The sequence below is a fragment of the Rasamsonia byssochlamydoides genome, assembly GCF_041956645.1.
Source record: "Rasamsonia byssochlamydoides strain NRRL 3658 unplaced genomic scaffold VTN77scaffold_123, whole genome shotgun sequence".
Taxonomy (NCBI): domain Eukaryota; kingdom Fungi; phylum Ascomycota; class Eurotiomycetes; order Eurotiales; family Trichocomaceae; genus Rasamsonia; species Rasamsonia byssochlamydoides.
In genome coordinates, this window is record NW_027192506.1 from 26555 (window position 1) to 41780 (window position 15226).

The 15226-nt window shown below is 50.7% G+C and overlaps 7 protein-coding genes and 1 non-coding gene across 8 annotated transcripts; 4 read left to right on the forward strand and 4 right to left on the reverse strand.

Annotated features, from left to right (window-relative positions):
- Positions 1–61: 61 nt before the first annotated feature.
- Positions 62–1400, forward strand: VTN77DRAFT_1364 (uncharacterized protein; the record flags this gene model as incomplete). The annotated part of the gene is made up of 2 exons (XM_069417087.1): positions 62–182; positions 244–1400. 2 exons carry the CDS (start codon positions 62–64, stop codon positions 1398–1400), a joined length of 1278 nt encoding a protein of 425 aa, XP_069272965.1.
- A 1166-nt stretch (positions 1401–2566) lies between these two features.
- Positions 2567–3290, forward strand: VTN77DRAFT_1365 (uncharacterized protein; the record flags this gene model as incomplete). The annotated part of the gene is made up of 3 exons (XM_069417088.1): positions 2567–2709; positions 2842–2942; positions 3118–3290. 3 exons carry the CDS (start codon positions 2567–2569, stop codon positions 3288–3290), a joined length of 417 nt encoding a protein of 138 aa, XP_069272966.1.
- Positions 3291–3617: 327 nt separating this feature from the next.
- On the reverse strand, positions 3618–3699 carry VTN77DRAFT_t144. Its single transcript has one exon. It is a non-coding gene; the product is annotated as a tRNA-Ser (tRNA).
- Positions 3700–4934: 1235 nt separating this feature from the next.
- On the reverse strand, positions 4935–6094 carry VTN77DRAFT_1366 (uncharacterized protein; the record flags this gene model as incomplete). The annotated part of the gene is made up of 3 exons (XM_069417089.1): positions 4935–5613; positions 5744–5761; positions 5823–6094. 3 exons carry the CDS (start codon positions 6092–6094, stop codon positions 4935–4937), a joined length of 969 nt encoding a protein of 322 aa, XP_069272967.1.
- Positions 6095–7001: 907 nt separating this feature from the next.
- VTN77DRAFT_1367 (uncharacterized protein) lies at positions 7002–8777 on the forward strand (the record flags this gene model as incomplete). The annotated part of the gene is made up of 7 exons (XM_069417090.1): positions 7002–7180; positions 7261–7315; positions 7351–7597; positions 7653–7759; positions 7834–8320; positions 8373–8554; positions 8661–8777. The coding sequence occupies 7 exons, from the start codon at positions 7002–7004 to the stop codon at positions 8775–8777; spliced, it is 1374 nt and encodes a 457-aa protein (XP_069272968.1).
- A 716-nt stretch (positions 8778–9493) lies between these two features.
- On the forward strand, positions 9494–11590 carry VTN77DRAFT_1368 (uncharacterized protein; the record flags this gene model as incomplete). Its single annotated transcript, XM_069417091.1, has 6 exons — positions 9494–9557; positions 9646–9906; positions 9994–10258; positions 10336–11037; positions 11122–11321; positions 11418–11590. 6 exons carry the CDS (start codon positions 9494–9496, stop codon positions 11588–11590), a joined length of 1665 nt encoding a protein of 554 aa, XP_069272969.1.
- A 1145-nt stretch (positions 11591–12735) lies between these two features.
- On the reverse strand, positions 12736–13572 carry VTN77DRAFT_1369 (uncharacterized protein; the record flags this gene model as incomplete). The annotated part of the gene is made up of 1 exon (XM_069417092.1): positions 12736–13572. The coding sequence occupies one exon, from the start codon at positions 13570–13572 to the stop codon at positions 12736–12738; it is 837 nt and encodes a 278-aa protein (XP_069272970.1).
- A 653-nt stretch (positions 13573–14225) lies between these two features.
- Positions 14226–14619, reverse strand: VTN77DRAFT_1370 (uncharacterized protein; the record flags this gene model as incomplete). Its single annotated transcript, XM_069417094.1, has 2 exons — positions 14226–14415; positions 14471–14619. 2 exons carry the CDS (start codon positions 14617–14619, stop codon positions 14226–14228), a joined length of 339 nt encoding a protein of 112 aa, XP_069272971.1.
- Between the last annotated feature and the right edge of the window lie 607 nt (positions 14620–15226).

Sequence of the window (15226 nt, forward strand, 5' to 3'; positions counted from 1 at the left end):
GGAGAACGAGTGTTTATAGCGACTCTCTCAGCTCTGTATAGCCGTACTCTCAATGGGAGCCATGTCGACGGGCCGAAAGGTGTTCCACTGCGCTGTGGACGACACCGCTCTAACTACGAACATCAGTGAGATCAAGAAGTGGACGTCGAATGGAGCCATCACTCTTTTTGTGCCGCTTTACAGTAGGCTTCCAAGCCTTGACTATTTTACTGTCGCAGTGGCTAACAAAAAATGCCATCGCAGCCCTCGAACGCCTCCGAGCGCCGAAGCGCGGCGGATCTCAGCTGGCCATCAATGCCCGTGAAGCCGTTCGTTTTCTCGACCGCGTGACATCCGGTAAAGACAGCATCCCCGCCGATCGCATTACCCTGCAGGGTCCTATGGAGCAGTACGAGACCTGGGCCGAAGCGGAGAAGTTTTTCCTGCCGGAGTTTGAAGAAGAACCCGAGGAGTCGAATGAAGTGGTGGACGATGACATCTCTACCCCCAAGATGGAGGAAGACGCGAAGCCTAATGGAAGCGCGAAAGGAGCCAATGATGATCTTTCGCAGATGCTGCTAAGCAAGCTGAACTTCAAGAAAGAGCCCGATGCGGTCTCGCTCCCTTCGACCGGCACGCACAGCGGACCCGCCTCCCGATCTTCATCTCGAAGCTCTCAGACCAGTCCAGAGTATGTGGATGGCAATGTCACGAAGCCCAAGTCGCAGCAGACTCATGGCCACCAGCGCTCTGCGTCGAGCTCATCCATTCCGGCAACTCCGCCGGTCCTTCGGCCTCTCCTTAGTGCGCTTCTGTGGCGTCTTCACAGCAATCCGGACACCTCGAGCCCTGCTAGGAGCCTTATCCTCCTCACTAATGACCGAGTCACGCAGACCTGGGCTCAGAAGTTCGGGATCATGACCAAGAACATTCACCAGCTCCGAACCGCGATCCTGTACGAAGAAAAGGAATACAAGAACCGCTGTAAATATGCCGAGAAGCTTCAGGCAGCGGCTGCTGCTGCCGATCCCAAGCCGCTCTTCTCCTACGACAACGACAGCGACGAGGATGAATTGGTTTTTGTTCCCCGCGGTCGAGGGAAAGGAGCCACCCGGGGAGTCATTGGTCGGGGAGGAAACACTCGCAAGTCGGCAGCATCCAAGCCTGCTGTCGTTCCCCCAGTGGAGACAACCGTGGAAGTTCCATCCGAGCCTATTGATCCGGATTCGTTCAATCGTTCGCTTGGCGTCACTACGACTGTGAAGAAGCCCGCTGTCGATCTGAGCTCTCAGGCTGGGGCAGCTCGGGGTCTCGCAGCCTCGTCTCGACGACATGGCGGCGGACGTCGCGGCGGTAGTGCTCGAGGAGGCGGCTCTGGGCGTGGTGGCAGTCGTGGACGGGGCAAGCTGTGGGTTCCTTGAAACAGGGTCGAGGCCCCGTTTGGACTATCCAAGCGGAGGCTGGACTGAATGTTTTCTCATCTACGACATCCATGATAAAAAAAGTCATAGTGGTTCTCTCGCAGCAGAGTCTCCTCCGACAAGGTTTTTAATCACGGTCGGGAACCCTTTCCTTACGCGAGGATTACACGGATGCAGTCGAGGTCCGTTTTGCGCAGCCATCTTCAACTATCCCGAGAGAACCTTCTAAAGCAAGGTGGGATGCTTACTGAGCGGATGGAAATTCTTCAACACGAATGATCCTGATGTGGTCGCTCTCTGTTGTTTGCAACTTGCTTAGGGGGACAGGGCTGTTGTTTTTTTCCTGCTTTCCTTTTGTGCCAGACATTGTCTACATGACTGGAGCCACCTGAGGCTGGAAAGCTGGAATTTTCCAGAACAGTACCAATGTCCGACGCGTGCATTGCCGTTAGGATCCAGCAGCGCGCACGCGGTAGACGAGCAGGGAGGCCTGTATCAGATTGTCTTCGAACTCGAGGGCATCGCATGGCAGCTGGATTATCTCCTTTGAACACGGCCATCATCTCTTCTACCACATGTTTCACAGTCTGTTTGTTGACATTACATGGTCCATTTGATTTGCTCTGCTTAAACCTGCTTAAAATGTTGGAACCTGTTTGGCAGTTAATATGTGTTGTCTCCAGACAAGCTAAATTGCATCTCAAATGTTGTCTGTTGCAGAATTAAATAGTCTCAACTTTTCTTCCTCCTCTAAACTACTGTTTCACCTTCTAGGCTAGCTGTAGTATCTTATCTGGCCTGTCGGGCAGTTGTGTTGTTGCTGCATGTGCCGTTGCCCCGCCCACCTAGAGTTTGTACACAATCTGTGACAACGGTTGACTGGCCGGTATCCGCACCATCACATCACCAGTCACTTGACTTGCTGGTCATGCTCGACCTCCTCACGCGCTCCCTATCATCCCATCTTCCTTTACATATTGCTTCTGTTTTCTCCTGAAATCATATCTTTAAGAATTCTCCCTCCAACCACCTGCATTGTCCTGTACATTCACCCTCAGGAGGGTCTCTTCTGATCCACTTCGAGCTTGGCCCCAGCTCCAACTTTATTACACCTAGCTTCCCCGCAACGCAACTGACCTCTCATCACCATCGCCACCACCACCATCATGTCGAACCCCGGTGTCGACGAGAGCCCTATCTACCCTTCGATTGTGGAGCGCCGCAATTCCCTGGAGAAGCACCTCCAGAATCGCCCGGATTTGCAGGATCTGAAGGATAGACACATTCTGCTCAGCACCACTGTTGCTCCGTAGGTATCCCGCGCCGATATGCACTGCTCTGTACATATATATACCATGACGTCGAGGAAAACAAGCCACTTCCGTCTTCTATAAATTTTGAACGTAGTGCTGACTGGAATATAACTATTTCATGTCAACAGCTCCATTCAAGCCGCGCAGCAAGAGCTGGTTCGTCAGCGGACTTCGGACATCCTGAAGAAACACCTGGAACGTCGCCCGGAACGGGAGGAGCTTGTTGAACGTGAGTATTCCCTCTTCGCTTGCTTCACGCAATTGTCCTCTGGTAGATGCTTTCCATGATTTTTTTTATTTTATTTTCTCAATGCCCCCCTTATATTATAATACGATTGTTGTCATTTTTTTATGACTGTGCTGTCTTGTCTTCGTGCTCACACGAAAAAATAAAACTTGTCCAGGGAACATCCTCCCCTCTATTAACGCCGCTCCAGCCCTGCAAGCCAACGCCCGCGAGCTGGAAAAACAGATGCTCGCTGATAACCTTGAGCATAAGATCCAGAACCGGCCCCGACCCGAGGATCTCATTTCCCAGGGTATTCTGGACGAGAGTGAAGATCCTAGAAGTCCATAGGCAGCAAGCAGATCACATGCTGATGCTGTCTGCCATTGCGCAGCAAGTTCTGGTTTGGTTTGGTTAGGATGACGTACAATACGTTTTCCAGATGGAATGAATGGGGTTGTCGTTTTTTTCTTTGTTAAACTTAATTACACCCTTTTTAAGGGTAGTTGAATTATATTACAGTATATTCATATCTTTGGTAGGGGATATTTAAAACCTGTCATTAAAGTTTTTATAATCACCTGACTTATTTATTGTTACCCCCTCCCTTGTTTTAACTTAGTTTGAGACTTGATTAAAAAAAAGAAAGGGAAATGGAGGGTGCGACAAAAAGAGGAACGACAGCGGTCGGATTTGAACCGACGCCTCCGAAGAGACTGGTTTTCGAGACCAGCGCCTTAGACCACTCGGCCACACTGTCCTAACTTAATCTTAGGATGAGCATAATTAATTTAAGGAAACCGCTGCGATGGCACACCATGAATGATTCTTAGAAAGCATAGCGGGAACAGTACCTCCCTGCACTGAAGTCAAAAAAAAAAACATTCAGGTCTTAACAAAATTTTGTAGGGATGGGATATCTCACACAAACTGGAGCATAGCATATGACATCATCCTATCTATCTTACGTAACGGATTACCAGGCAGTGTAGTACTAGTGTGGCCCGCGTCAGTTTTCGAATTTCTTACCTACGAAAAGGAGCTGATCCTCTTCGGGGTCTCATCAGTTTGACCAGGTCTGACATTTATATTTTCCTTATAATAATCCCTTCCTTTTTCTTGGTTTCTGGACAGGCATATCAGCAGAGTAATCGATCGGTACGTATGTATGTACATGTATGTATGTACTGTACATACATACCTATCACATAAAAAAAAGGTCCACATACACCCCTACGTAGGCTTGTATACCAACCAACGGTTAAGCAAAAAAGAACACAAGCAGAGAGAGAGAAAGGAAAATTAAAAAAAAAGGTATTTATAAATGTAAAACTCGAGACACTATGAGTTTGAGTTGAACCAGGGACTTATTATTACCCTGGCTGGAAGGAAGGTCTGGAGCGCTGCAGACGCCCGAGCCAGGGCCCCTGGTTCGGTTCTTATGAGAGGGTGAAGGCGAAAAGGATATCATGGAATTTTTTTATTCATCGTGTACATAGGCAATGCGCCTAGCCTTTAGGTAGATAGATACCTAGAAACTTACCTGGTAGGCAGCAACCCACCTCTACCCATAATATGATTCATAATTCTCTTCTCCCGCATGACCGAACGATCCCGTTGTTTCGGACTCGTGACTCGTTTCTAGTTTCTTGTAGTTGCACGGTTGATTATTTTTTTTTTCGGGAATCAATCGCATCAAAGCAAGTCTGTGCATGCCATTCACCGCTGGCCATGCTATGTGAACGAGGGAAAGAAAAGAAAAATGCCTGTTTCCATTCATTCATTCATTCATTCGTACCCTCACCAGCCCTGATCGCTACATACCTAACACCATGAACTCCGAATCAAAAGGATCAAATCAAACCACTTCTTTCTCGCGCCAATCAACCCTGAGGTAATACAGTCATACAGTAACAAGACAAATAGCCAGATAGTAGCGTCTACCTTGACAATTCTCCTTCCATGATTCGTTGCATCGTTTTCATTTTCGGTTGATCAATAGCTCTCCACTTCGACAGGCGACGTGGACAAGTCCGGCGTCCACCCGCTTGGCCGCTCGCTGCCTCGGACCAGTATTCCGTACGCCGCCCGCTCGACTTTCTCCACGCTGTTCTGCATCACCTCCACTTTCTTGTACATGTCGCGCATCATGTTGCTGCTGTGGCGGCGTGGCACGTTGAGCGATTCGAATTGCGCCCGCATTCCGCGTAGGTCGACTACGATGTTGGCCTGCGCGGCTGGGAGTTCCCGCAGCGGCGTGTCTTCTTCCTGTTCGGCATTCCCGTCCGTGCTGGCGACGGCAGATGATGAGGAGGGCTGCGTCTTTCTCTTGACCTGTCCGCCCGTCGACAACATTGTCACCGCAAACCGCATCATCTCCCCTGTCAGGTCAAAGATGCCCATCAGATAGTCTTCCTCGGTGACGAGCACTTCGGGCGGCAGATGCGCTGCGACCTCGTCCCGCGAGATCAACCGCTGCGTCTGCACGTAGTGCTGGAAGGAGAGGGCTTCGATGAACTCTTGGATGCCGGGGCTGACCTGACGCTGGTAGCGCCAGGCGTTCAGACCAGTAATGTCCGGGACGATGCTCCGGAAGAGGTCGAGGATCTGGTCGAAGCGTGCCTGGTTCTCTTTGGCAATGGAAGGGGGGATGGGAGCGTTGACGGTGCGAAGGCTGTAACAGATTTTATCGTTAGCATTAGTGTCGTTCAAACCAAGCATAGTCTGCGACCAGTCTTTTTGGAGGTTATATACGATGAAGACGATCAGAGCGACGAGGTTATTGATCGCGTACGCAAACTCACCGTTGCATGGAAAAGATTCTGCCAACAACACCAAGTAAGTGTCCGATCATCCTGCAGTAGAGTTGCAGTCTATACGTACATCTTCTTACTCAACGCGGTGATATCCCTCGATGCCTTCACAATCCGCTCCCGTCGGTCATGATGCTCGTCCAACTCGCTGCGGAACGTCTCAAAAATGGACAGAATTGCGGCGCTGCTGCTGTTGCTGGAGTCTGCAGCAGCAATGGCGGTAGTATTATCAGTGTCAGCCATTGCAGTCGAGTTGTCTTGTTCCTGCTCAGGCTGCGGAGTGGTTGTGTTGCTGTTGCTGATAAGATGGCCTTCCCACGATCTCTTCTTGGGACTGGTCATTGATTCGATTGCGGGCAACAATGATAAAATGACGAATAGGGTGGTTCACCGGCGGGGCACTGGCAGGTATGTCGTCAATGTTCTCTGGATCAATTTCCGTGGGTGAAATCATTGATGATGCTAACGCCCACACTAAGGCGGTGACATGTGTGGGGCTAGCTCTAGCTGCAGGCTGTATATATTTAACTTCCAATGGGAAATCAAATGACAATGAAAACCAGCAACTTTATATGGGCATATCGTGCAGAATTCAATACACTAAACAGGGTGATTCCAATATTTTTATATGAGAATTTTATGAGTCAGTGTCGGGGCTGAAAGTGCTGATACGGTCAAAGTTTGGTGGTGGCAAGGGGACAGAAATACTCAGGTCTGACAGCTACATAATCCTTGAGTTATTCGTACTCTGTATATGTGATCAATTCTTTATAGCATGGAATCTCGATGCTTCAATACCATAATAATACAACTCCTGCTGCCTACGTCTCTGAGCAGCACACTTGTCCGTACTGTTCAATACCAACTATGAAGTGCCAGATTTGTGGTAGAGAGGTTTGGATTGGTACTGATGAATACTCACATAATGTGATAAGAGATTGATCACAAAACAGACAAAGAGATCGATTATGAGATAAGTGTCAGTTTGGTGTTGGCTTGGTGCTGTATGCTTCCGTCTTCCAGGGCAAGAATGTCATTGTCTTTGTTCTTGATTCCGTCTTTTCTATCACTACAATGGATGCGGTGAGATGAATTCACCTAGTTCACCATCACTGTGACAGAAGCTTGTAACAGTTTTTCTTCGACTAGTCCGTCTGTACAGCTCCTATTCTCTATGCTTTCCTCTTAAAGCATTGACCACGCATCGATCGTTATGCCCAGCTCTCCAATGACACTGGGTGCAACCACTATGGAGCTATTCCTCAGGACTGCCATCTATGCTGGCCTGATCGTCGTGGGACTAGTGGCATTGCTGATCTTCATCTACAACATCGTTAATTCCCCGCTGAAGTCATTCCCAGGTCCATTTGCTAACAAATTCACCAACATCCGGCGCTTCCTCTCAAGGGACAAGCTCATCTCCCTCACGTTGAACTTCATTGGAAATATGGCTCTGCTATCAGGATCGGACCCAATATCCTCAGCTTGTCTGATCCAAGATTGATTAGGAGAATCTACAATGCTGGAAACCTGTGGAAAAGGCAAGCAGACAAGTTCAGCTTTGTGAGTCCATTGAATTAAGTCTCACCATCCCATAGAGTCGCATGTACCGTGTTGGAGAATCGACAGGAGACGATGGTCAGCCGTTCCCCAACTTCTTCTCCACATCAGATGGACACTGGCACGCCACTGTGTTGCGACCAATTGGGGCCTTCTTCTCTGCAAGCAATGTGTTGGGCCTAGAAGGCTACGTAGACGACACGATCGACCTCTTTATCCGGATGCTTGAGGAGAGATTCGTTGACAAAGGTTTATATTGCGATATGGCGGAATACGTCTTATTCTGTGAGTTGTAGTTGGGAACACACATGACGATCTCACAGACTGACAGAGAATGAAGTCGCGTGGGACGTCACTTTCGGAGAACCGATTGGGTTCCTTGAAGCTGGGAGAGGATGCCGGAGGCTCCTCAAAATGGCAGACTGGAACTTTGACTACTTTGCCGCGGTAAATTGACAGACCCTGCGCTTGTGAAAGCAGTATTCATTAGAGCATGCTGACAATTCTACCATCTTGCTCAGGCCTCGCCGGAACTCGATATGCTCCTTGATAAGAATCCTGTCTACAAACTTAGCCCTCCTTCCTTGGGTTGGGCTGCCCAGATATCGGTTGAGAATTACAAAAGACGTCAGATGGGGAACCGCAGACGACTGCCAACTGGGCGGAGTGATATGCTGTATAAATATCTCGACGCTCAGAGGAAACACCCTGAACTGGTCGATGACAATATCGTGATCTCTTATCTGGTGAACAACACGGTTGCCGGGAGCAATCCTACGGCTTATACCCTAACCACCGTCATCTATTATGTCTTGAAGGACCCCCTTGTGCACATGACCCTGCGCGAGGAAACCGAAAATGCTCGACTTACCGTCCCTGTGAGCTGGAAAGCCGCCCAACAGCTTCCGTACCTGGACGCTATCATCCGAGAAGCAATTTGCATCCATCCGGGGGTGTCATTGATCCTGGAACGTGTCGTGCCAGCAAGAGGATTGACGCTGCCGGATGGTCGCATCGTCCCTCGAGGCACAGTAGTCTGAATGAACCGTGGGTGATAAAGATGTCTTTGGAGCCGACCCGGATCTCTTCATCCCCGAGAGTTGGCTGAAGGGAAGAGAGGAGACGGAACTTCAATTTCAGGTGCGACGCAGATGGATGATCAGTACCCATTTCTCGTTCGGTGCCGGATCGCGGGCCTGTCTTGGGAAGCATCTCAGCATTATGGAGATGTATAAGTTGGCTGTAGTGTTTTTGTAAAGTTTGATGTAAGTTGAAGCTTGCCAGTCTTTCAGCTTGTTTCTATTTGCAAAATTTCGCTTTACTGATCCCGACACTTATTTATCTTCAGATAAAACTCGTGCATCCCAATGAGGAGTGGAAAGTGACCAATTCTTTCGTCCTTCGCACGGAGAACGTGCCGGTCATCCTGCGAAGCAAGTCCCAGAAGACTTCGTACCATCAGTGAAACATCTCGGGGGAATGTACTCCGGAAAGCCTCCACCGGACAACTGTACTCCGTACGTCAGTTTACAAGCTTAAAAAAGGTTATCCACTTCTGCCTCTTATTATTCCCCTAGTACGGAGTACATTTCTATCAAAAAAGTCGGAACATCTCCGTCCGATGAACGTGCTCATCCTTTTTCCGCAACCAATCATGGTCTTTCTTCTACAACCGTAACAATCACCGACTCACTGAGCGAGAGACTCACCGTGATCAGTGCTTGGCCAGCAGCAGAACCTACCAGCAGAAGAAATGCGGAGCGGGCCTCCTGTCCGGGGAATGTCCGATATAGTCGGCAAGCCCACCGACTCCGGGATTTGTATACAAAGTGACCCTGTGGTCGGGTTCTTTCCCCACGGGATCCCCACCCTGTCCCCATTTCCCCAGTTTCTCCCCAGTTTTCTTCGTGGTTTATAACTATCATTCGGGAACCATCATTATGCTGGATAGCCGCACCTAGGGGATCACCAAGTAAGACAGACGGACGGAGCGAGACCAGATCTGGTGTCATTACCCTGCCTCCTGTCCGCTTTTCTGGTAGATCTTATCGCATCATTTATTTGATTTAACGCTGTTGACTTACCCTAGAGACCTGCCTTCCATATTTTATTTCTGGCAGCCCTGACCTGCCGGAGTGAAGAGTTGGGCGGGTTTCCTCTTTTCGAGCATTAATATTTAAGATGGAGAAGAGCGAGGCGTGCCATATCGAAGGGATTTCAGGCGAAGATGGGTCCATTTTCAAAGGTTTGGTTCCAATACTTTTAACCCCGCTGCATTTCTCTTTCCAATGCTTTCGCATACTTATACATTGCTAACTGTTATAGCATTGCAGAGGAAGCAGCATGGGCCAAGTACATCCCCGGAGGATACTCTCCCTCACGATGCATCAACCTGCGCGGTCGACCCATGGTCTACGCAATTCTGCTGCTCGCAGGTGTTTCCATCATGTTCTTCGGGTACGACGCCAGCTGCATGAGCCAGGTCAATACCAATCCAGACTACCTCCGCCTGATGGGCGCGGATTCCGGGTCCAGTCGTGACTCGGCGGCTGTTGGAGGTCTGGTCAGTGTTTGGTTCGGAGGATTTGCCATAGGTATGGAGGTGGAATTATCGAACTAGCCTGAGATTGCTACTGCTGCTGCTGCTAAATTCGTTACTAACTGCTACACTCTCTTCTCAGGGGCCATCATGATCGGGTATCTGGCCGACAGAATTGGTCGTCTGCGGTCTATGCAGTTGGGCTGTCTCTGGGCCATCCTCGGCGGTGCGCTGCAGGCGTCGGCGCAGAACATCACCTGGATGGCCTTTGCGAGAGTGATCGGAGGCGTTGGTTGCGGCCATTTGAACACCATCGTCCCGATCTGGACTTCGGAGCTGGCGGATCCGAATATGCGTGGAACTTTTGTCGCGGTGGAGTTTACGCTGGCGCTTCTGGGCAGCACGATGTAAGTTGTCTACATCTTTGCCAGAGTCTCTCTCAGAGAAAATACGAGGATGCAGTTCAGGATATTGACGATGCTAGTGTCTACTGGACGGAGTTTGCCTGTCTCAAAACACAAGGCCTTTCATTTTCATGGCGATTCCCCCTCGCGCTGCAAGTTGTTTTCCTGCTCTTCATCCTCTTCGCCAGCCCATTCTATCCCGAATCCCCTCGCCATCTGATCAAGACAGGCCGGGTGGACGACGCGCGTAGCATCCTGCGACGCGTGCGCATCGATGCGGACGAGAGCAAGATCGAGCATGAAATGCGCCAGATCGTCGCTGCCATTCGCTTCGAGGCCAGCGCGCAGCCGCCGTCGTACTGGAGCATGCTGACGACAAAAGATAAGTTGCATACGCGGCGACGCATCCTCCTCGGGGCCGGCGTGCAGATCATGCAGAAATTCACGGGCATTGACTTCATTGCGACATATGCCCCAGAGATGTTCACTCTTGCAGGCTACGCGGGAGATAAGCCTTCGATCCTTGCCGGAGGCAATTTCATCTCATACACGGCCAGTCTGGCTCTGGCCATCTACCTCTGCGACCATGTGGGCCGACGGCGCCTGATGCTGATCGGGTGCTCGCTGATGTGCCTGGTGCTGATCGCGGGAGGCGTCCTATCGCACGAGGTGATCCGACTCAATGGCATCGATCCGGCTGAGACGAGCCGTTGCGGTGCAGGCGTGACGGCCGTGCTGTACATGTATACGTTTGTGTACGGCAGTACGTGGTTAACAACATGGTGAGTCTTATATCTATCCTAGTCCTACCCGCTCTGTTCATTCGGTGGTAGATAAGACACTTACGCAATATGCATTTCTTCTAGCTGGGTTTACCCTGCCGAAATATTCCCCCTCGCCAGTCGCGCCAAAGGCACCGCCCTGGCGACAGTGGCATTCTCCCTTGCGGGCGGCTTCATCAACGAGATTGTGCCCTACCTCATCGACGCGATCGGATTCTGGGTTTTTATTCTTTTTGCGTTGCTCAATCTCGCCATGCTGGTGCCCATCTACCTGTTTTATATCGGTGAGTCAGGCATTTCTTGTTTCCTCTCTCTTTACTTCTTCGCCTCGTTGCAGCAAATCAAATCAGTACACTAACTAACTCCTGTTTGACTTGCAGAAACGGCTGGCCGCCACCTCGAAGATCTAGACTTCCTCTTCGCCAACAAGAGCCCATTCGCCTGGCGGGCAGAGCGCGACTTTGCCGAGATGAAGGCCGCTGAAGCGGCTGCCGATCAGGAGGGTGGTAGTAATATCGACGACAAGATCGGCATCATCGAGGGCAGGGCGTAGTCTGGAGTTGATTGATCTTGATCCTTGCAGGATACGATCAGCGATCAACTGGCATTGATCTCCGTATGCAAGTGTCATCTATATGCGTATACACTATACACATGCGTACATGGGAACGAGATCCATGACTGCATGGGTAGACATAGACATATTATGTACTTAGACAGACATGTCGAAACGAATCCCATTCCATTGAGTCCACGGTATACTTATATACGCACGCATGGCCTGGATGTGATTATCCCCGAAAGCGGGAGGAGGGTGAGCAAAGAAAAGACACGGGCCTAGATTTCGATCTACTTACTTACTGTGGTATTTATCTCCCAAGAAGGAGAGCTGATGATGAGGGCAGGGGTGTGACGGCGCGACTCGGCGACGTGGTCAGGTGACCTGGATCACGTGTTTTCCTAATTAGGAAAGGGTTTGGTTTCTTTGTTCCATATCGAACACCTTCACAAGCCTTCGTGGTTCTTCTTTCTTTTTTCTTCTCTCCAGCTTCGAATCTCGTTAGATGGCTACCAATATGATTTGATTCATTTTGACTGAGCTGTGACAAGGGGAGGGGAGGGCGGAATAGCGAAGTAGCGCCAGCTCATCTCGTCAAAGCAGTAGTGTCCAGGTGAAGCAGGAGGAGCTGCTCGTAGACTTTTGTAGGTCTTTGCGTCCTTGGGTCCTATCTCTTTTGCTGGGGGACTATGTACCTAGGTATCTAACCTAGATCAAGTTGTCGATCCTTCAACATGATTGGTCCCGCGCGGGCGTTCCTTGCAGGTTAGACAACCTTAATCTACACACAACAAACAAAACAAGAAATAAATAATGATAGACATTGTCTGGAATGCTTGTATGCAAGCAAAGAAAAAAAAGGAAAACAACAATGATTAGTCCTAGGAACTGTATGTATTATCCTATCATTCTGACTCTGCCTGCCTGCCTAGCTCGTCTGTTTGTATAGACAACGAATGTGTAGAGATAAAAAAAATATGCGAAAAACTAACGGGGCTCCATGAAAAAAAATCCAATCCATGCCATCCATCTGCTCTGCTCTGGTCTTGTTTGTCATGTCGTCATCGGCATCATCATCTCATCTCATCCCATCTCATCATGGGGATTTGATTTGATGGTTTCGCAAAAGTCCCGTTTTTTTAGCTACCAGTATAGGTAACATCGACCTCCGACGAGCTGGGAATCGACGCGGAGGTCAGAACATGCCCGTTCTGCCGGATGTCCAGGATGTCAGCGCCGTTGGTGCCCAGGGACGAGCCGGACGAGGTGCCTGCGCTGGCGCTGGTGAACTTCACCGTGCCGAAGTTGGCGAACGGCACCAGGCCGCCGTTCTCCTCATAGTCCTCGACGATCCATTCGGCGTTCTGGCCGCCCAGGGTCGCGCTCGACGACGGCGCCGACAGCGTCTTGCTGACCTTCTGCCCGCTGGTCAGGTTCTCGATCACCGCCGTGCCGTGGCTGCTGCTGCTCGCCGTCACCGACAGGCTGATCACGTCGCCGGCCTTGATCGTGATGCCTGAGAAGTCGTACGCGTAGTCTGGGTACCACTCGTACCAGGCGTCGTATGAGACCGCGCCGGAGGCGTCCACGCTGAAGTCGACGCCCGTCTGGAGGATGGCGTTTTGGTAGGTGTCGCCGTCGATGCCGACCCAGGCGGACGCGGAGGACGATTGCCGGCTGTCATCGGGCAAGGACGGTGTCGGAACGGTAAACTGCGCCGACACGGAGGTGAAGGTGCTGCCGGAGGGCGGAGACGTGAGGACGGCGCCGGACCAGTTGGAGCTATAGTCGACCTGGGTGCGGTTGGCCTCGTCGACCTGTTCGTCGACAGGGGCTGGGGCTGGAGCCTTGGGATGAGAGAGATGGGTGCGAGCGTTCCGGGCAGCCACACGCGCCGCGAGGCCGTGACCCTTGGGAGCAGCCAAGGCAGAGGCCGCGAAGAGGGCCTGAGCAAGGAGGACCGCGGAGATCTTCATGGTGGGTGGTGTGATAGGAGTATAGTAGGGTATAATGATCCGGAAGGAAGTGAGGGGGGACTGCTTTGCAATGCGGAATCTGTTTCTGGGAGGGTCTTGAGGTCCATTATATAGTCTCTCTGTCGTTGATCTGGAGAGATTCATCCATCATTATTGCCAAGCCTAGATAGCACTGCGGTATGGAACAGCTGGAGCTAGGGCAAGGAGCGATACCCTGCCGTGCCTGCGCCGAAACTCCGGTGCTCTGCACCGGCCGCAGGACTCATAGTCCATAGATCCATCGGCTGCAAGAATTCCGTTATCGTAGTACTCCGTACTCCACACACTTATCCAGCATGGTCTGGTGGTATCTCGATGTTGCAGGCCAGATGGCGAGCGAGGCAGCATGTGGGGACAGCGAGCGGGTGGTATGCATGGCGGGAGTACCTGTATAACCAGGATCACCAGCATCTAAGAGAGCAAAACAAGGTTGTCTGCATGACCCAGGGTATGCGCGTGCTGCCTCCTGAGGAACCGCTCCATTGACGTGCTTGGATTTTGGGCATTCCCTGCAGCCATAAGCCAGTCGTAGATCCCAGCAGGTACTGACACCACAGCTTAAAATAATAACATCATCATCCTGCTAGGATGATGAGCTCATGAGAGGCAAGTCGCTAGCGATTCGATTTCGTGGAGTTACATGCGGGACCGTCCGGATGACACTCGATAAAGAAGCAGCCAATTCGCTCATGTCTACTCCGTACTCTGTAGAGACTCGAGAGTAACCTCGCATGGTGCTCAGTATTATCATTCGCTTTTCCACGAGTGTCGTGCGCAAGAGGAACTAATCGTCCTCCTTTGTTCCTGTGTCCGTGTTAGCGTGTACTCTGTACGCATGATCGACATTGCTAAGTCGTACACGGTGGTTAGCGTGATGCTTGTACGGAGTACGCCATGACAACCATAATTTCCAGTCAGATCGTTCAGTAAGAACGAGAGAAACAGGCCAATGCCTGGAAGCTTGCTGCAGCTGAAGTCGGTTTCAATCGTGAGATGACAAGGTGGCATCGTGCCAGAGGGGAATTATCCCGACTGGGCTAGCTTCGAGTCCTGCTATGAATGGCGCCTTCTAGAAGTGAATTTCGTGATCCTTTCTTTTTCTTTCTACAGTACAGTGACCCTTGACCCGATTGATTACTGACTGCAGTCGCATATTGGACATGGCGGTGCAGGCCATGGCTGAATCGATTCTTGGGACATAGCGACATCCATTACGCCAAGATGGTCATTTATCACGAACTGTCTTCGTTGAGGTAGCTGTCGTCGTGACTGCTCTGCCAAGAATCCCTGGGATCACAGCAATTCCATAGCTCGCCAAAAGCAGTCTGATGGCCGGAAGGACAACTCTTACGGGAGTTCATTAATTATCTGATACTGTACAGTATGGACGCCTGGACTGGTCGTTTGTAGCTGCAACATGCTCGAGTCTTCCTGCAGCTCTTTCTTCTTCACTGGATTTCTCCGAGGCCTCCGTACGGAGTAGATGATCCATACAATCATATCCACAGTCGTACTTTTGTCCATACGGAATTCGTTATTTCCCGTCTGTTGGCGCAGCTGATACCTGGTTCAGAATCACCAAGAAGTTGGTGCCATGGTGCCTCTTTTTGGCCGA